The sequence below is a fragment of the Pleurodeles waltl genome, chromosome 6 (assembly GCF_031143425.1).
Source record: "Pleurodeles waltl isolate 20211129_DDA chromosome 6, aPleWal1.hap1.20221129, whole genome shotgun sequence".
Lineage (NCBI taxonomy): Eukaryota > Metazoa > Chordata > Amphibia > Caudata > Salamandridae > Pleurodeles > Pleurodeles waltl.
Window position 1 is genome coordinate 1,380,067,904 of NC_090445.1, and position 21,066 is coordinate 1,380,088,969.

Here is a 21,066-nt window from a genome sequence, read left to right on the forward strand (position 1 = left end):
GCAGGGAGGATGGGTGGGCAGTAAGGAATCTGCAACTAGAATGTCTCTACCACATATGTCGTTACCAAAGGTAAGAAACTTGTACATCTGATAGAGACTTCTAGTTGCAGATTCCTTACCTTAGAATAGATACCCAACAAATGCCATCCTCTGAGGTGGGCTGCAAACCAAGATCATGCTAGGAAGTCCTGCAGGACCGAACAACCAAAGTAGCCGTCCTGACAGACCTGACTGTCCAGGCAGTAGTGTTTAGCAAACGTGTGCAGGGACGCCCACGTAGCTGCCTGGCAAATATCCAGGACAGGAACTCTGCATGCCAATGCAGTGGAAGCAGCAGTTGCTCTAGTGGAATGAGCACGAAAACCCTCAGGGGGTTGCTTCTTGGCCAAAGCATAGCACATTTTGATGCAAAGAAGTAACCATCAACAGATGGTACGTTTTTGCACCGCCTTCCCTTTTTTTGCACCCACATACCCGACAAAGAGTTGATCGTCCACCCAGAAATCTTTAGTACGATTAAGATAGAACGCCAACGCTCTTTTTGGTTCCAGATGGTGGAGTCTCTCCTTCTCATGAGAAGGATGTGGGGGTGTGTAGAAAGTAGGCAGGGTGAGGGACTGGCCTACATGAAAAGGCGTTACAACCTTTGGAAGGAAGGAAGCTTAAGTGCGCAACACCACTTTGTCAGGGTACAAAGACAAGTATGGAGGTTTAGATGAAAGGGCTTGAAGCTCACTCACCCTGCGAGCAGAGGTGATGGCAACAAATAAGACAGTCTTGAAGGTGAGGAGCCGTAAGGGACTATTGTCCATCGGCTCAAAGAGGAACACATTAAATAGGTAAGGACAACATTGAGGTCCCACTGAGGCATGATAAATGGAGTGAGAGGAAATAAATGGGTGAGGCCTTTTAGGAATCTACTCACAATAGGAGATTTAAAAATTGAGGGCTGATCAGGTAACCTAAGGAAGGCTGAAATGGCAGATAAATACCCTTTAAGGGTGCCCAAAGCAGAGCCCTGCTGGGCCAAAGAAAGAATGAACAAAAGAACCTCGGATAGAGGGGCAGAAAGGGGATCAACAGATATGTGGGTGCACCATGCCACAAATTTCTTCCAACGACAGGTGTATACAGTTTTGGTGGAGGGACGCCTTGCTGGCAAGATAACATTGCAGACTTCCGGGTGGAAGATCAAAAGTCGTCATTTGTCGCCGATCAATCTCGACACATGAAGGCGGAGGTTGGACAGGTTTGGGTGAAGGGGCGTCCCCTGCTGCTGCTGTGACAGAAGATCCGCCTGAAGAGGCAGTCTGAGTGGAGGATCGATTGACATGCTCAATAGCTCCCGCTACCAGACTCCGTGCCTAGTCCAAAACCACCAAGATGACTTGGGCCCGGTCGTTCCTGATCTTCTTGAGAACTCTGGGCCGAAGTGGTATAGGAGTAAAGGAGACCGGAGTTCCACTCGAGATGATAAACGTCTCTGAGGGAGTGCCACCATGGAAACTCCAACGTGCAAAACAGCTGACATTGCACGTTCTCTGCGGAGGCGAACAGATCTCACCAAGGCTCTACCCACTACTGAAAGAGACCTTGCACCACCTCAAGATGGAGACGCCATTCTTGATCAGCTGTGCATCGACGGCTGAGTTAGTCCGCTCTGACGTTGAGAGAACCCGCCAGATGTTGAACCACCAAGTAATGCCCTGATGTTCCAGCCATGTCCAGAGGCTTAGTGCCTCCTGACAAAGGGTCCAGGACCCTACTCTGCCCTGTTTGTTGCAGTACCACATTGTAATAGTATTGTCTGTGAACACCTGCACTACTTTCCCTTTGAGAGAGGGAAGAAATGCTTTCAATGCAAGCCTAATTGCCCGGAGCTCCAGAAGATTGATATGGAGCCCAGACTCCGCCGGAGACCAGAGGTCTCTGATCTCCGCCTCTCCCATGTGGCCGCCCCGACCCAGAAGTGGTGCATCTGTCACTATAGATAGATCTGGTTGGGGAAGGGAGAGGGATCTGCCGTGGACCCAATACTGATTCGAAAGCTACCACTGCAGATCTTTAGCAGTCCCCTCTGAGATCTGGACCATGTCAGAGAGATTCCCATGATGCTGCGCCCATTGGAACTTCAAGTCCCACTGCAGAGCCCACATATGCCTTCTGGCATGTGCTACTAGCAGGATGCAGGAGGCTATGAGGCCCAGCAGCCTCAGAGTCAGCCTCACCAAAACCCAAAACAGAAGCTGAAAGATCAGTTTCATAGCCTGAATGTCTTGGACTTGCTTTTCTGGAGGATAAGCCCGAAACGGCACTGTGTCCAGAGCAGCTCCGATAAAGGGGAGAGTCTGAGAGGGAGTCAGTTGTGACTTCAGCACATTTATGGTGAACCCCAGCGTGTGCAGGAAGTTCCCCGTAGTCTGAAGGTGGGGGATGACTTTCTGGGGTGAGTCCGCTTTCAACAGGCAGTCGTCGAGGTAGGGGAAGACTGATACCCCTAGCCTACGCAGATGAGCTGCAACCACTGCCATCACTTTTGTGAACACCTGAGAAGCGCTGGTAAGGCCGGAGGGGAGCACAGTAAACTGAAAGTGCTCGTGAGCTACCACGAATTGTAGGTAACAGGTGTGTGCAGGTAGCGTCCTGCTAGTCCAACAATACCATCCAGTCTCCTGGGTCCATGGCAGACAGAACCCGAGCCAGGGTGAGCATTTTGAATTTCTCCTTCTTGAGGAAGTAGTTTATGTCCCGAAGGTCTAGGATAGGATGTAAGCCCTTGTCCTTTTTCGGCACCAGAAAGTATCGGGAATAACGACCACGACCTACTTCGGCACAGGGACCTTCTCTATAGCTCCTTTGGCCAAGAGAGCTGCGACTTCCTGGTGGAGAAGCACCAAATAATCCTCTGGAAGGTGGCTGAAGGATGGAGGCATGGCTGATGGAACAGATTCGAAAGGGAGGGAGTAGCCCTTTCGAACGACCTGCAAAACCCACCTGTCCATAATGATGGATTCCCAGTGGGGCAGGTGATGGCGAATCCTGCCGCCAACTGGATGGGAGTGAGGGGACGAACTAGGAGGGTTTGGAGGCTGCAGCGGGGGCAGAGGTGGCCTGGGCAGACCTCTGGTTCCCTGTCACACGCCCACCTGGGATCCCGCGTACCCGGCTATTCACCGGCTGGACAGCATGGGTGGCACGGTGCTGGGCAGAGGAAGCGACAGGGAGCCCCTTCCGTAGCCACGAAAGGGGTCGAAAAGTGGAATGCGGGGTGAGGGGCAGAGGAAAGACCAAGTGACTGAGCCGTAGCCCCGGAATCCTTGAATCTCTCCAAGGCCGAGTCCACTTCGAATCCAAAGAGACGGGAGCCATCAAAGGGCATGTCCATGAGGGACTGTTGGACATCCCCAGAAAAACCGATCTGCCCAGAGAGTCGGTCGTGTCCATCCCACAATGGATTGTGAACTTCGCCGCATCTCTCCCATCGTTCACATCTTGGGAGACAATGGCATGGGCCTCCTCGGGTATCTGCGGCAGGACTTGCGCAACCGTATCCCACAAAGAGAGGGTATAGTGGCCTAAAGGCATGCAGTGTTCACAGACCGCAGCGCAAGACTGGAGGAAGAAAGCAACTTCTTACCAAATTGTTCCAGCCTTTTTGATTACCTATCCGGGGGTGCACAAGGGAATGCGCCTGAAGAAGAGGAAACCTGGATGACAAGACTCTCAGGCATGGGGTGTTGGGACAGGAATTTAGGGTCGTTCAGAGCAGGCCGATTGCGGTGTGCGGTAGTCCTATTCACAGGAGCCCCTGGTTTGGGTTTGGACCAAGTATTCAAAAGGACATTGGTGAGGGCTTTATTGAATGGCAAAAGGGGCTCGGATGTGGAAGCCCCTGGAGGAAGTACCTCGGTAAGGAGATTGGACCTGAACTCTACAGTAGGAAGCTCAAGGCCAAGGACCTCAGCTGCCTTACTGACCACCATACCATAAGTTGCTCCCTCCGCTGTAGCCACGGTAGGAGGAGACAGCATGCCAGTGTCTGGAGAAGTATCCAATGTCATCACAGCGACTATGATGCCAACGACGCCTGTGGAGTCGACCGACGCCACCTACTGACACGCAAGGGTATTGCTCTAAGTTCTAAGGTAAGGAATCTGCAACTAAAAGTCTCTACCAGATTGCACTGTCAACTCAGTTGTTCTCCGAAATTGCTGTATGCATTTCATCTATCGCCCCTCAATCAGCCCTTACTATTGAAGATTCAATGGGAACAAGCACAGGTGGTGGAAGAGATTCCTTTGCGGCCGCAGAGATCGAGGTTCCCTTTGTTAAGGAGCATGGCCATGTCTGCATCTTAGATCCTTCCTCAGATCCTGTCTCCTCTATTGTCAACCAGCCCATCAGTAGCCAGTGCCTCTCACACTAGCGGTCTGGAGGTTGAATGGAGGACTTTAGAAACGTATGTTTTGCCTGCTCATTTTATTTCTGTGGCCCAAAGTTCATGAAGGTATTCTACATTTACTTCTTATTCAAAGCACTGAGCTAATTTTGACACATTGCATTCTCTTCTTAATCTTTCTCCTACATATTGTGCAATTACCTTCATTCTATATGGTTATTTATTGTCCACTTAATGGGTCAATAGGCAGCTATCGGAGGTTTCAGAGACTCCGTATCCTTTTCTTTTAATTCTGAGCATCTTGTATCCAGGTTGTATCGTAGTTTTTCTCTAATATCTCCGTCTGTTCCTGCTTTGGATCTTTCTCTGATTCTTCACACTCTCCAATCTCCTCCTTTTGAGTCTTTGGCATTAGTAGACTTAAAGTGTCTTTCTTTTAAAGTGTTTTTTCTTATGGTCAACACGTCTGCCAGACAGTTGGTGTAACTAATTTTGTTGCGGTGTCCTCCCCCCTTTTTTTTTTAGATTCATGGAGGATGCAGTTGTTTTGAAATTACATTCTGGTTTTATTCCAAAAACTGACTGTAAATGTAATTCTTCACAAGAGGTGATTCTATCCTTTTCATTCTTCTCCAGAAGAACAACTGTTACGCACCTTAGATGTAAATATTCTTTGACCATCTATGTTAACAGATCTGCTACGTTCCGGATATCTGATAGTCTTTTTGTGACGTTTGGTCTTGCAGAACATCTGAAAGCAGGTTCTAAAGTGACTCTCAGTTGGTGGATTAAGGACACCATCTGTTTGGCATATTGGGGGTCTGATGTGCCTTGTCCTGATAATATCCAAGTGAGATCCACAAGAGGAAATTCAGCATCATGGGCTGCCTTTCATAGCGTTTCACTGGATGAGACCTTTCAGCCTGGTGTTTGGGCCTCCGAGCACGTTTATTAGGCATTACCATTTAAGCTGTTCCCAATCTAGTCACTTACATTTTTTAAATAGAGTGTTACACCCTTATCTACAGGCCACTTGGCCCCCGTCCAGCCTTTAGCGACTCCATCGTCGACCTTAAGTCTCCTCACACTCTTGCCTCCTCAAACTACTTCCTCCTCGGCAACCTCAACTTCCACATTGACAACAGCAACAACCCTAACACCGCTTCCCAACTCAATAACCTTGCCACAATAGGACTAAACCAACTGGTCACCTCGCAAGCACACATCGCTGGACATACACTTGATGCCATCTTTTCCACCAGCAACAACATCACCGTCGACAACACCTCCACACTTCACTGGACTGACCACCACTACATTCATTTCACCATCACCTCACTGACCACCCACCTCTGCATACTCCGAGCCCCAAGCAGAAAATGGAACCAGATCACTGAGAAACAGCTCACCAACGCCCTCAGAAAGTCTCCCCCCTCCTCAACACAGAGGCTAACATCTCAGCATGGAACTTCCACCAATGGATCTCCAAATGCGCCAACACCCTATCACCTCTCTTCAGACCACAGCCAAACACCACCTCAAGAAGTCCAGCTGGTTCTCCCCTGCACTCCAGGACTCCAGGCACACCTGCAGACAGCTAGGGAAAAATTGGAGAAACAGCAAGTACCCGGAAGACTTCGAGGCCTTCAGAGTTGCCACCAAATCCCACCACCACCTCAGAGCCACCAGGAAAGCCGCCCTGCAGGACCATATCAGTACCAACGCTCACAACACGAAAGAGCTCTTCGACATGGTCAAGGAGTTTCCCAAACCCCAATCAGAAACAGCAAACATCCATCCATCTCAAAACCTCTGCGACAGACTAACCACTTTCTTCCACTGGTTAATCAAAGACATATACGACAGCTTCGGACCCCACAACCCTCCGAGCCCTACTACAACTCCCTGCTCCGACCCCACCGAACCATCACAGATCCTGCACCGCTGGCCCACCCTCACTATGAAAGAGACCCACACCATCATAAGCAGCATCCACTCCGGAGCCCCTAAGGTCACCACATTTTCAACAAAGCCAACACCTCCATCGCACTCAAGCTCTGCCACACCCTCAACTGCTCCACAGATACAGCCACCTTCCAAGAGAACTGGAAGCACGCCGAGATCCGCCCGATCCTAAAGAAACCCATGGCTGACTCTCTGGACCTAGAGAATTACAGCCCCATCTCTCTGATACTGTTCCCAGCCAAGGTCATCGAAAAGGCCATTAACACTCAGCTCTGTAAGCACATCGAGGACAACAACATCCTGGCCATCTTCCAATCAGGTTTCATGAGCAAGCACAGCATGGAGACCGCCCTCCTCACCATCACAGATGACATCCGCTCACTCCTCGACCGCGACCATACAGCAGCCCTCATCCTACTGGACCTATCGGCCGCCTTCGACATGGTTTCACACCTCACCCTCTAATCCAGACTCCACACGGCCGGCATCCGCGCAAAGGCCCTACAATGGATACGTTCCTTCCTGTCTGGCGGAACCCAGAGAGTCAGATTTCCACACTACCTGTCAGAACCTACGGAGATCAGCTGCGGAGTTCCACAGGGCTCCTCCCTGAGCCCCACACTCTTCAACATCTACATGGCCCTGCTCGCATCCATCATCAGGAACCACAGGCTGAACATCGTTTCCTACGCCAACGACACCCAGCTGATCATCTCTCTGACCGAATCCCCCACATCTGCCAAGAATAATGTCCACAACTGGATGGAAGCCGTTGACACCTAGATGAAGGATAGCTGACTAAAGCTAAACTCTGACAAGACTGAGATCTCATCCTGGGACCCTCCACATCACCCTGGAACGACTCCTGGTGGTCATCCAACCTCGCCACCCTTCCCCTCCCACCCCTACAGACCATGCACATAACCTCAGCTTCATCCTAAAGTCAACTCAGTCTCATCCTCCTGTTTTCACACTCTCTGACTGCTCTGAAAAATCTACAAATGGATCCCAAAGGACTGCAGCAGAACAGTGCCCCACGCCCTGGTAACCAGCACACTCGACTATGGCAACGCCAGCACCACCCAGAAGAACCTGAAGAACTACAGCACATCCAAAATGCCTCCGCCACACTCATCCTGGACATTTCCTGACATGAACACATCTCAAATCACTTAAGAGACCTCCACTGGCTTCATACCGCCAAAAGGATTAACTGCAAACTCCTTGTACATGCATACAAGGCCCTCCACGACCTAGGACCTCCTACCTCAACCACCGCATCACCTTCTACCCCCCCACCAGACTCCTCCGCTCAACAAGCACTAGCCACTGTACCCTTCAGATGGAAGATCTCTGCTGGTGGAAGATCCTTTGCCTTCCTCACAGCAAAGAGCTCCCTGCACGTCAGGCAATCACCACTGCGTCATCAGTTCATCAAGGACCTTAAAACCTGGCTCTTCAACTGAAGCTCAGAAGACAACACCCCTAAGCACCTTGAGACCCTTACGGGTGGGTAGCTGCACATTATAAACATTGATTTGATTTGATATTACAGGCTTCGGAAGCTTTGTCTCCTGTATAATTACTTAGTTCTACTCATCCTCGACTCAGTCATACTTCCCCAACCACCCTCCCGATATCAGGACTTTGTGGTGATTGGTAGTTCAGGAAGTACTAAGCTAAGGCTAGAGTGTTATAGCCTTTAGCTGGAGTGTGGGTAGGGTCAGTAAGCATTTCCTATTTTGTTTCCTGTCTTTGATTGAATGATACTCACTAGTAATGACAGGATTGAGGACGAGTAGGACTAAGAGTAATGAACACTAATGGTAAGTAATTAGGCATTTTCTTGCTTCACATTAGTCAATGCGCGTGCTTTCCTCTTGGTTTCTGTCTCTCTTTGTGTGTTATCTTTCGAACAACGGCAGTACCTCTTCCCTAAGGACTGTCAATCCGCTGCTTTTATTGGTGGTCCTACTTATTTCTTTGTAAAGAAGCAGCCTTTGCAAGAGCATTTTTTTTGTCACTGTATGTCTTGGTATTACTTTATATACTTTTGTTTCTTGCTCGCTAGCTTTTTCTCCACTTCCTATCTCCTGGTGACTCCCTCCCTCTCATGAGGATGCTTTATTTTTTCTGCTTCCTTTCACTGCAGATATGTGCTTGCCACCCTTTGTGTGTATTAGACTCCGGGTTGACTCCGAGAGATAAGTGATATTTCCCATCCTCACGTTTTTTTAAATAAAAACAAAACTAACACATTTCTAACATTTCCTCTTTCAGATGTGAGCAATCTGCAGAATACACATTATCTCCTGGCGCACACACACATCCTCCTGCTCGCACACCGCCCTTTACAGTTTTAGCGCTCCCTAGTTCATTTCTTGCTTACGCCATCAACTATAAAATAGGAGCTGTGAAAACAATATCACCTAGGAGTCTTGTCTCCTAGTTAGAGCTATCTGGGGTTGTGGGGTGTTTAAAAGTCCAAGATCACCAACCCTAAAAGATCTCTGTAAACTCACTGCCTCCCAACCAGCTACATGGACACACCTCCCTCTTGCACACACGATTTTCCTGTTTAATTTTAAAAGATAATTATTTCCGAACATAGCTTTACAGTTTGTAATAAAACTGTAAAAGTCTTAACTTGCATATTCCGAGCAATTTCATCTGGAGGCCGGGACTTCGTAGCACAATATTCAGTTCTATGGTAACGCACATAAAATGAGCTTTCAGAAAGTATGATTGTATTTGCCAACGATTACTTTAACTTGCACTTTTTATCATTAAAGGTGGGTGTTGTATTTAAAAAAAAAAATGTCTGAAGATAAAAGGCTAACACAGTAATTGTAGAATACGTTGTTACTTTAATCTGGCCTCTGGCCTGCCTCCATTGCTCTCTAGATCACAGTTTCCTTATGTTTTATTATGCGCTGTAACCGCTGGTTGGTTATGGGGTGAAGGACACATGGACTCTATTTGGCTCCTTCAATAACCACCCAAACTTTTAAGGGATGTTTTTTTTTTTTTTTAAGAAACTCGTTAAAGGCAGGCTTGGTAACCTGTTTTGTAAAATGTTAACCTTGGGGTCCAATAATGAGACGAAAAGATGGCTCAGTTTCCCCATGTCACACAACCTGACAGAAAAGGAAATTGTGCCTTTAAAAACACTCAGGGAAGGTTTCGCTTAGAAAAGACGTAACATTTTATTAACGAGGGTTCTTTCAATAACTAAGAACTGGAAGCGCAGATAGTGGCAGTGGTTGCAAGGTAGGTTCTTTGGAGCATCATCCATTATATCACACAGGCATGGGCACCATTTGCTACCCTGAGGAATAAGAATCCTATAAGCTATTTCTAATGGGATGCACTTACTCCCTCTGCAGAGCTCTCCAGTTTACAGCAGGTCTGCGCATTAGTACCTCCAGGGTTTGGCATTGCTTTCTAGCTCTGGAAACCCTGATTAAGAAATGGCACTAACAGGACAACAACCTCAGGGCGCGAAGACACAAGCATTAGCAAAGGCCATAGGTCTCGCCTATGCCAGAGCTATAGGCTTTGTCTATGTGTTTCAGCCATGTTGTACAGCATCGTGTCTGCTATGTAGTACAGCTGAAAGTAAAGGAGGGGGGAAGCGCCATGACGTAGTCAACGCCGGCTGCATCATAGCACTTTTTTCCCTTTAGTCTTAGCCTTGCAGCACAGAAGACATGCTGCTGTACAGCATGGTTAAACTAGACAATGACAAAGCCAATAGCTCTTATGTAGGCGAGACCTATTGGAGTTGCCAATGCTTGCTTCTTTACTTTTGCTGTGCTAAACTATTCACCCCCTCTCCACACACCGTTTGCCGTGTAATCATTTGAGCACCACATGTTTTCCTAGTAAATTATGGAAGTGTCGGAATGTCAGTGTATAAAATATCATCCCTGAAACAGAAACCTTTCAAGTTTTTGACTTAGACATTGCCCTTTCACATGCTTTATTTTCTAAAGTTGAATCCATTACCTTCCACACAAGAAGTTAACCTAAAGTAAGGACACCTTTACCACAACATTGTCTGCCACAGATCATCTACATTAACACTCTACTCCAGGAACACCCCAAATCCCCAAATAACATTACACTTAATGCATCCCCAACCCCAACATAGGACTGAATATCATTTGGCAGACTCGTCAACGAAGGATCCATGTACCCTACTAGTGCCTGAAACGATAGCCCATTTAAACCCGATGGCAGTCCTGGGTTCAATATACTGACACGCGAGTACACAAATGTCAAAGACTGAAAATAAATATTTTTCTTACCTCATCCTGTGCTACCTGGGCAGCACGGAAATCTTCATTCTGTATCTGATGTCTCGTTGATGTCTAGATAAAAGCATAAGGGTTGTTCTTAAATGGATGAGAATCAATGTGACTGTCAAAGGCTTACTTCAGTTTGTCAATTTTTCATGGTTGAATCATAGACATTTCTCCAAATCTCCCCAGAATGGAACTGGTACCTGCATATGGCACTGCTTTGCCAAATTAAAATGATATAAAATATATAAACCCATTCTCTACTGCATTCATAGAAATGAAATACCCAAATCCCTCAAAATACCCACTCCCCTGATAATCTTATACTGGCTGCCTTTGTAATCCCTGAATGAATGAATTCAAATGAACCAGTTACTTATCTTCAGTAACGCTCTTTTGGGTACAGACTCGATATGACTGCAGATTCCTCGCATTTTAAATAATCACCTGGCATCAGACTGCATTAGTGAACTTTTCAGTAGTACCTTGGCCTGCCATCAGGTGGCACCATATGGCTCCATACTGACACTGTTCCACTCTAACAATGAAGTGCAGGGCCCATACCGGTGCCACCCCAGCCCGCTATCATCAGTTGCTTTTGAGGCTGTCCATGCCCCAGACACAGGGCCCCAAGAGCGAATTGGTCATGATGAGTGTGCAGTCTGCTAGTCATCTTATTAATGGAGATAGTCCAATCACAGAACAGGGAGGATGGATGGATCAGTGAGGAATCTGCAGCTAGAGTCTCTAGCAGAAACGGCGTTACTGAAGGGAAATAACTTGTTCTTGTGATATAGACTTCTAGTCACAGATACTGCACCTTTTAAATATAGACCAAAGCAATACTTATGGGTATGTGAATGGACTCAAACCAGAAAGTCCTGCGAGCAAAATGCCCTTCTTGGCAGACCTTACTGTCTAGACAATTGTGCTTCGTGGACGTATGGAGGGAAGACAACATAGCTGCCTGGCATATGTCTAGGACACGGACCCTGCATGCTAGCGCAGTAGCAGCAGCTTTCGTCCTGTAAGAATGATCACACATTTATTTGGGAGGCTGCTTTAGTCACTACGTAGCAGATTGTAATACAGATTTTCCTCTGCACAGCCATGACTTTTTTCGCTTCAAAGAACCCTCCAAAGAGCTGATCAACCACCAGTGGTCTTTGGTATGTTCTTTACAGAAGCTCATCACTCTACTGGTTTCAAAACGATGGAGACTCTCCTCCCCCTTAGATGGGTGAGGCAGAGGCGCTGTCAGAGAGATGGTTTGACTGACATGAAACAGAATCACAATTTGAGGCAGAAAAATTATTGAGTCCACAGAACCAGTTTTTCTAAGAAGAAGGTGGTGTACAGCAGTTTAACACAAAGAGCCTGAAGCTCAGTGACATGCTGTGCTGAGGTAATGGTGATAAGGAACACAGTCTTGATAGTAAGGAGATGTAAGGAACAGCTGTGAAGCAGTTCAAACGGATTATACATCAAGTAGGAAAGGATAATATTAAAGTACCTGTGGGGGAGTACAAAAGGAGAAGAGGAAAACATGTTGAAGTCCTTTCAAAAATCACATCACAACAGAAGACTTAAACAAAGGAGGGATGACCTGGAAGCAAGATAACCTTTAACCATGTCCAAAGCAAAGCCTTGCTGGCCAAGACAAAACAAATAACAGTCTCTCAGTGCCAAGCGAATATCCCTCAGTACCAGAAGGTTGATATGGAGCCGAGACTCAGTTGGGGACCAGAAGTCCCTAATCTGCACCTCTCCTAGGTGGCGCCTCAGCCCAGAAAAGACAAATTGGTTACAACTGTCAGCTATGGGAGGCAAAGGAAGAGGGATTCACTGTAGGCCCAATCATGGACCAGCAACCACCACTGCAGAACCTCTGCAGTCACCCCAAGAAATCTGACAGAGATCGGAGAGGTCTCTTTGATGTTCTGACTACTGAGACCTCAGATCCCACTGCAGAGACTTCATATTCCACCTGGCATGCGTGATCAGCAGGGCACCATCATTCCTAGCAGCCTCAGAGTAAACTTCAATGAAATCCAGGACCAAGGCTGAAATATTTAAATGTACTTGAATCTCTTTCTGAGAGAACAGGTACAAAACCAAACTCTGCCAGACTGGCTCTGAAAAGAAAGGGTGGGGGGGATCTGAGAAGGGTTCAGGTGTGACTTCAGAAACTTGATAGTGAAACTCAAAGATGACAGGAAGCTCACCATAGGCTGAAGGTGATTACAGACTGCCTGGGACAAGCCCACCTCCAACTACCAATCATCAATGTAAGGTAAGACTGGTACCTCAGACCTCTGAAGATGAGTTGCCACCAGTGCGAACACTTTCATTAACACCTGAGGGGAACTTGTGAAACAAAAAGGGAGCACAACAAACTGAAGATACTTCTATTCCACCATGAACCGCAGGAAACGCTGATGGCCTAGCAGGTCAGGTATATAAAAATAGGTGTCCTGCAGATCCAACACTACCATCCAGTCTCCAGGTCAAGGGCAGACAAGATCAGGGCATATGGGAGAATTTTGATGCCGGAGGAAGGCATTGAGAGGGTACATGTCTAAAAAAGGCAGCAGGCCTCCATCTTTTCTGGGCACCAGGAATAGCAACCACAGCCTATTTCTAGGACAGGCACCATCTATATAATCCCTTGGGCAAAAAAGGCTAGCTAGGGAAGAATTGAGAGATGGTCCTTCATCACTCACGGGGGGGGGGGGGAGTAATAGAAGGAGCACCTGAGAACAAATGAAGTCCCTGCGAAAAATTTGGCTTACTTCAGTACCTGGCCAAAGTTATTGCCTGTCAGCCTGGGTAGAAGAACTGGATTCTGCTACCCATCTGGAGGCTGTGCTCCTGAATTGGCACACTTAAATGGTTTGGCAGGTGAGAATGCACTGTAAGGCTGAGAGGCTCACTGATCTTGTCGGCGGAGACTGGAGCTGGTGGGAGGAGGCGCCATGGCCAAGTAGCCAAATACACTAAAGTAGCAGTAGAATTGTTGCAGGTGGCGAAAAGGGCTGTAAGGCCCCAAGAGCATGCAGTAGCTCGTCTCTCCTTGAAAGTCTCTAAAGCTGAATCAACCTTATCCCTGAACAGTTGAGTTCCATCGAACGCCATGTCCCGCAGGGACAACTGGACATCACTTCAGAACCCAGTCGATCACAGCCATGCATGGCGGTAAATGGCAACTTGCGCCTACTGCTCACCCAACTAAATCAATGGTGTACAAGCCACAATGATTCGTGAACTTGGCCACATCTCAGTCATCCTTAATCACCTGAGTGAGGACAGGCCGAAGGTCTTCAGGTACATTAGGGAGGACTTTCACCACCAAATACCAAAGGCTGTGGGAGTAATGGCCCAAAAAAGCAGCAACCATTAACAGATATGAAGGCCAGACTGGAGGATGAGAAAACACATTTGCCAAACATTTCTACCTTTCTAGATTCACCATGGGGGTGGTGGAAAAAAAGAAATTAGGATCTGAATGATTCATGGAAGCTTGAACCACCAGGCTGACAAGTGAAGGGTGCTGTAAAAGAAAAGCTGGATCGCCTGGAGCAAGGTAATAGCCTCTGGCAATCTGTTGACAGACTGGGTGACTGCAGGAAGGTTTGGCTCACACCCCCAGTAAGGTATCCATCAGAGCCTTGTTCAGTGGGAAGAAGGGTTCAGAAGATGTTTGCCCCTGTTGGAGGACTTCCAACAAGACACTGGTCTTAATCTCCATGACTTCAGTCGCCCTATGCATCACCAAGGCATGTACCGCAGACTCCTGTGTGGCAGGGGGTGAGCGGAGACCCATTTCAGGGGAGGTATTGAAACCACTAGCCTCCTGTAGGTACCAATATTCATCCTGATAAGCTTGAGCGAAGTCATCACCTGGGTCAGAGTCAATGTCCAAGTCTCTCCCAAAAAGGAAATGTAAAGAGTGTTGTTTGCCTTGTGGGGATGGAAAATCAAGGGGGGTGGGGGGTGAGTGGTGTCTTCGGTGGAATCAGGCAGGACTTCGATCAAGGTTGGACGAGTGTCCACTCAGTGTGGAAGAGAAGATTCGGGACTCCCTCCTTTGGCTTTGATGGAGTTGGCATTATCATTGAAGAGCTTGGGCTGGTGTAGGGGGTTGTGCCAGTAGCAAGGTCAGGAGTGGAGGGGGGGGCAAAATGAGCTCACAGGGTCCAACTTGCACCCAGGAGAACCAGCTGGGGGTATTCTAAATAGAAGGCCTCACAACTCCTTGGGACCTGAAAGCATTCATGAGAGGGGGGGTGGTAAGGAACCAAAGAGCCACCTTAGGGCCAGGTGGCTCTTTGATCTGCTGTAGCATACTTGAAGGCCCCGGAATCTCGAATTCTGCTGGGATCAATTGCAGGGTTGACTTTGAAGTCAGCCGACTTTGGGAGCAAGATAATTAAAAGTGTGGTGCCTCCACTGCACTTCCTTAGCTCAATGTTAATGGCACCAGGGAGCGGATTCATGTTTTGATTAGTTATTCTTCTTCTTAGACTTACCAGATGATTTTGTCTGTGAAGAACATCAACCTCTCGAGCTCCTTCAATCACCCTGGGTGTGAGATTGGGACCAAGACAGAACTTTACATGTGGACCGTGACTTAAAGCAGCTCCATTAAGAAGTCCTTTTCTAGTTCACAATGTAGAGCTTTCCCTCACAGTCTCTGATAGTCTTCTTGTTCATTGACACTCAGTCCTCAGACCTTGGATTTATGGCACAACTCCAGACAGCACAGTCCTATCTGGTGGGGATCTGTTGAAGAAATTTGTTTGCAACAGTATCTATAGGGCTTGAAACCTGTTGTTTTTGGGGATGAGAGCCCTTGCACACTTGAAGATTTTTCAAAGAAATGTTCCTGACAGACCTGGAGGGAGTCCCGGTTCTGTGTTTGATTGTGCGGAAAGAATGAACTGGCATCGGCATGCAGCAGTGGCGTGTACATGGGCCCTGGGTCTCATTTCCGGGGAAGAAGGGTATCAGTGCAGAGCCGCACGTTGTCAACTTATAGGGTGCCAAGGTACTTCTGAAAAGACTCTGGATCCAGTCTTTTGCTGGCGAATTTCAAAACGTGAAGAATCTGTGGCTAGAAGCCTCTATCAGAACTTACCTTACTGTGCTGAAGGCTCGGGTTTCGAATCAGTCAGCAGGGGCTCTTAGAAGCCCTAGAGGGCAAGACCCAGAAGGAAGTGGTGTAAAGGGACTGTTCCCAGTAGACCCTGGACAGAGTTTTCACAATAAGTACAGGCTGATCAGCTTCCGATATGCAGGTACACTCAGCACGCACAGTACACACTGCCTGCCCAATGTGAAGACCCAGAGGACGTTCCTGGTGAACTGGCACAGCCCAGGAAGAACACACTTGCTGCACTGCTATAGCAGAAGATTGGCATTGACATTGTGAACCCGGTGTTGTGATCACAGCTTGAAAAGTTGGTCACTGCAGACCAGATTAAGCTGCTGGTGGCTTTCCTATGATTTTATTCTCTCCCATGGAATACATACTGAGTTGTGGAGCACAATAAGAAGGGCCGTGTGGGGACTGCTGAGGCAGGAAGTAAAAAGAAGAATTCAAATGTAGTATTCTTACCCTGACAATTATTTACCTCATTCTTCTCTTTTAGCTTTTGCCCTTACTTGTAAGCCTTCAGTGTCAATCAAAAGACAATCTACAAACTGCAATAGTTTCTGGCAGTACAGCTAGACTACCAGACTAATTTTACTTGGTAAGTCTGATTTCACTTTATTTGTCGCTGGGTGGCTATGAAAACCATGCTTGATGTCTAAATTCAAACATCTTGTCCTTGAGTTATTATAATTTCTTAGCAAGTCTGCTATACCTTTAAACAGACTATCCTGGCACTTCAAAGAATGCCAGCCATATGCTTAATGACAGAGTATAAGCCTTTCCCAGCAAGAGCATCATGCTTTCAGATTGGACTTGTTTATATAGAGATTATTGCCATTGGCAAAAGAGAGATCAAGCTTTGAATGGTAACAGCTTCAACACTTCGCTCACCCTCCTAAACAGGTATGATAGATACTAGTAGGAATTTTTGAGAATTCAGCCAATACTGCACGCAATCCAGCACCTTTCTAGCTCGCTCCATCATGAATTGTCTGGTAAAACGCTAATACTAGCCTGGTGCTAACCGTCCTTCACAGGCACCAGTCAGAGAAATCTCCAATCTACCTTTTTCAATAGACCTTAGGTAAGCAGAATGGTGGAGGGATTTAAAAATATTTAACTTGTATTTTGATGGCACTCGTTCAAATCCAAGGCACTTTCTAAGGCATCATCTTGTTGGCAAACATAGCTCGATGGGTTATTGTGACTCCTGCAGTGGTTTGTGTTTAATCTAGTGTTAGTCAGCTTCCAGTTTTTGGCAGGTAATTTGGTCATATGCCTGCTGCAGACACCTGCATGTAATCTGCATATCATGTGTCGAATTCTAGCTAAGTCAACCTTAATGCTTTCTTCTTGTCAAGATTGCTAGTATTAAGAATCATCCACCCTTCTAGCCACAGCAAACTGAACAATACTTGGATGGCGCATGGACTCCTCATTTGAGCTGTAATACCTTTCATTTGCCAGTACCAGCACCTCCATTAAAGTTGCTTTGCTTTTCCTAAGCTCTAATGATTGATGCTGAACAATTATACTTTTAGTGTAATAGTTCCAATAGCTTGCAGTAAGCTCCTCAAACTTATTAGGACAGTTTTAACTCCTCTAAGGAGGGTCTCCATATTTGTAGATGAGACTATTTTTCAGCAGGACTGTTGCAGAGACATTCTGAGTTTGGCTGACGGTTGTCAGTCTCTGTGGCTAGAGTTCATCCACCCCCAAACCAAATAATGTTGTTTATTGTTTGAACACAGTGCAAACAGTTGCACTAGCAATGCAGTCTGGAACAATACAGTTTAGTTTATTCAAATCTATAACTTTAAAAATTCACTCGTACTTCTTAGCCAACATATGGCCCCCATGACAGGTGACCTATACTCCCATTGCTTTAACACTGGTTGCTGTATTCCTACTTTCACACCTACCTCGTCACCATTCCTATCTCGAAGTCTACGCTTGCCTTTTATTCAATGCATACCTTCATCACTTTATGTACTGTTACTTCTACACTTACTTCAATCTTGACAAATACCTTCACCTTTTCACCTACTCTACCCCTACTCTTACTACTGTCTCTCCACCTACCCTTGCTCTTTCCTCTTTCACATGTGCACCTGTGGCTACATCTACCTTTATATTAACAAGTAGCACTCTCCACGTGGGGATCTTTGCCGCTACACCTACCATCATTGATACTTACACTATGCCGCTCTTTACCCTTTGCAGTGAAGATTCAAATGAAGCATTTTTTTTATTTTTGATCTTACAGAAAGTATTTACTCTGTGCCAATACTACCTTCTCCAATCCCTAGTTCTGTAGCCTATTTTTGACAGCATGTTATGATCTATGGTGTTAAAAGTTGCTGAAGAATCCAGAAAACCAGGGTTTGCACACAATCTTTATTCAACTCCAACCTAAGGCCTTCCACTAGTTTGATCACTATTTGCTCGGTGCCTATTTGAGTTCTAGATCTAGCAAGAAGATGGTCTGCAGATTGTTGATTGCAAAAGGAATTGAAGTTGCTCCACTACTAGCTTCTCTAGGAGATTGTGGGACATTCTAACAAGTATTGGGGTTGAACCAACAATAGTTAATTTTATACGGGAACTGTATACAGGGTGTAGAGCAAGAGTAAGGTATGGGATGAGAGGGGAATGTACCAGGCCCTTTGGCATACACAGAGGGGTGCGCCAAGGCTGCGTTCTTGCTCCACTCTTATTCTCATTATATATAAATAATTTAGAAAGGGAACTAATAAGCAAATGTAAAGACCTTCCCCAAATAGGCAATCATGCTGTCCCCGCACTCCTTTACGCAGACGATGCAGTACTTATGGGTAGGACACCGTTAGCCCTTCAAAAACTCCTAACCACTTGTATAATTTTCATGACAGACCTGGGACTTACAGTCAACTGTTCAAAAACTTTTATAAGGAACTGTGGCAGGAAACTGGGCAAGACCTATAACACTATTATCCATGAGGACAAGGTGAAGATAGCTCCTACTTTCTCATATTTGGGTATAATATTTGATAAACGGGGTACTTGGGCACACTGTATCAAAACAAAAAAAGACCAGATCATCAAAACAATGGCGGCCTTGAAGATCTTTTCTAAAAAGCTAGGGGGGATTACCCCGCCAAATATGGTAAAGATCTATAAAGCTAAGTGCATCCCAGCTGCTATCTATGGAACATGTATTTGGGGGTATACCAACTGCAATTCGATTCAGACAGCGGAGAATGATTTCCTCAGATACTTGCTAATGGTACCAAACAGCACATCATCATACATTAGTCACGCGGAACTAGGGGTCCCCTTTTTAGCTGATTTGATAAAGATACAGCCATTATTACTATGGCATAAAGTGTGGACCTCCGAGCACACTGGACTAAACAAGGCCATTCTATCTGACTGTATAAGGCTAACACACTCGCTTAGAGTTCCCTGGTTGAGATACATTATGACCTTTTTCAAAAATATGGGTTGCAAAGACTACTACTTAAATCCACAATCAATGGGAAAAATAACTAGGAGAGATCTGAGGGCCTTGACATTGAAGCATTTGGAAGAACAGAGATGGGAAGCCGAATCAAAAAAATCTACTGTCATGTTCAATCAACTAATCTTGTCCACGGATGCTGTCCAGCCTTATTTAGCAAGTGTGGTAAACCCTCGACACCGATTTGTCCTTACAAGATTACGTTTAGATACCTTCCATCATCTAGTCACCTTTCTGACCACGAATGACTGGAGTACAACCTTAAGAGTATGCCCTTGTGATGCGAAGGCATCTCAATCTACAATGCACGTGGTCCTCTTTTGTAAATTCTATGAGACACAAAGAAAACGTTTTTTATTGCCCTTTTTAAGATCGACCAATTTGCGTCAGTGTCGTGATGCGTATTTCAGCCTACAGATTTTATCCTCTATTGAAATGTGCGGAATTTTGGCAAATTTTCTATGTATAGTACTGACTGTAAGGAAGTCTATGGGTGGATTGGACTGATTTTATAGGAATGTCTGGAATCTTTGGCAAACTCCTTACTTTTTGGAAATAATTGCAAGGAAATTTGTACCTGCACTGGTCTAAATTTACTAAGGTTTTATATACCTGTATTTGAATGAATTAAGGATGTGCACCATTACTCTTTTTTTTATTATTTATCTTATTACTTTTATCTATTTATTACGTTTATACATACAAATGTGTCATTATTTGATTCTTTTATGACTTGCTGAAAGTCGAATAAAGTCTGTTTGATGATGATGATGATGAGATTGTCAAATTTGATGGACCACCCACATTGGACAAATCAGCTGGGTGCGAGTGTGTTTTCTTCATTAAAAGTGTTAACAGAGCTTCTACTGATTTATTGTTTGTTTTGCAGATTTTTATAGCCTACACCTACCCTAAAGGCATTGGAGCACACCTTACACCAGAACCTGACTATGTTACACATTTATTGACCTATAAAGAGAGGATGTTCAGCTGAGACAGGTGTCTGAACCTGATTCCCCATGTTTCAAAGTCAACTGCCTCTAGGATACATCTCATCCTTTCACCACACCATTCAGAATTTCTCCTTTTTCCAATATGTGCACTGAGATCAGTAGGAAATGGGCAGTAGTGGTAGCAGGTATGCAATGTATTCAAGCTGAGGTAGTAGGGTTTGACATCCAATTAACAACATTGTTACCCTAAACTATTGTTTACCCATGTCTTCTCTAGTAATCCATTTAAAATAAGAAGGGTGGTAGCTCTTAACTCTGTTATGTTAGAGCTTCAATTTAATAAAGTGGGAGCCACACATTTTATGCGGAAAGTTCAGAGATTATACAAAGACATCCAGAACAAACCTGTTACTAACTATAGACTGTAATAAAGGGACATCTTCAACCCCCTTTCAGCAGAACACCATGCAAAATAGGCTCCTTCACCTCATTTAGGTGCATGTTTACAAAGATTTTGAGTCTGTTTATTTGTCAGAAATATCTTTATTCCTCCCAGTTATTTCCTCTTTCCATGTGTGCTGAATTGTGCAGCTCTGATACAATGAGCAAATAACCTCAACAGATAGTTTTTGTGCAGGATGTTATCCCTTTCTGCACAAAAACCTTTCTGACCAAAATGAAGGCACCCCTGTGCCATGATGCAAGAGACCCTGCATTGGCGCTAGGCAGACACAAGTGCACCAGCACTCGAAGAGAGAAGAACTCCGCCATATCTTGAACACATGGCACTG

The 21,066-nt window shown here is 45.9% G+C and overlaps 1 protein-coding gene across 3 annotated transcripts in view; it reads right to left on the reverse strand.

Annotated features, from left to right (window-relative positions):
• The window catches only part of LOC138300863 (coiled-coil domain-containing protein 50-like), a 671,686-nt gene that overhangs the window by 135,367 nt on the left and 515,253 nt on the right, over positions 1-21,066 (reverse strand). For all 3 annotated transcript variants that reach the window (XM_069240701.1, XM_069240699.1, XM_069240700.1), the window contains one exon: positions 10,675-10,737. In XM_069240701.1, coding sequence (XP_069096802.1) covers positions 10,675-10,737 — 63 coding nt within the window. The remainder of the gene's footprint in view (positions 1-10,674; positions 10,738-21,066) is intronic.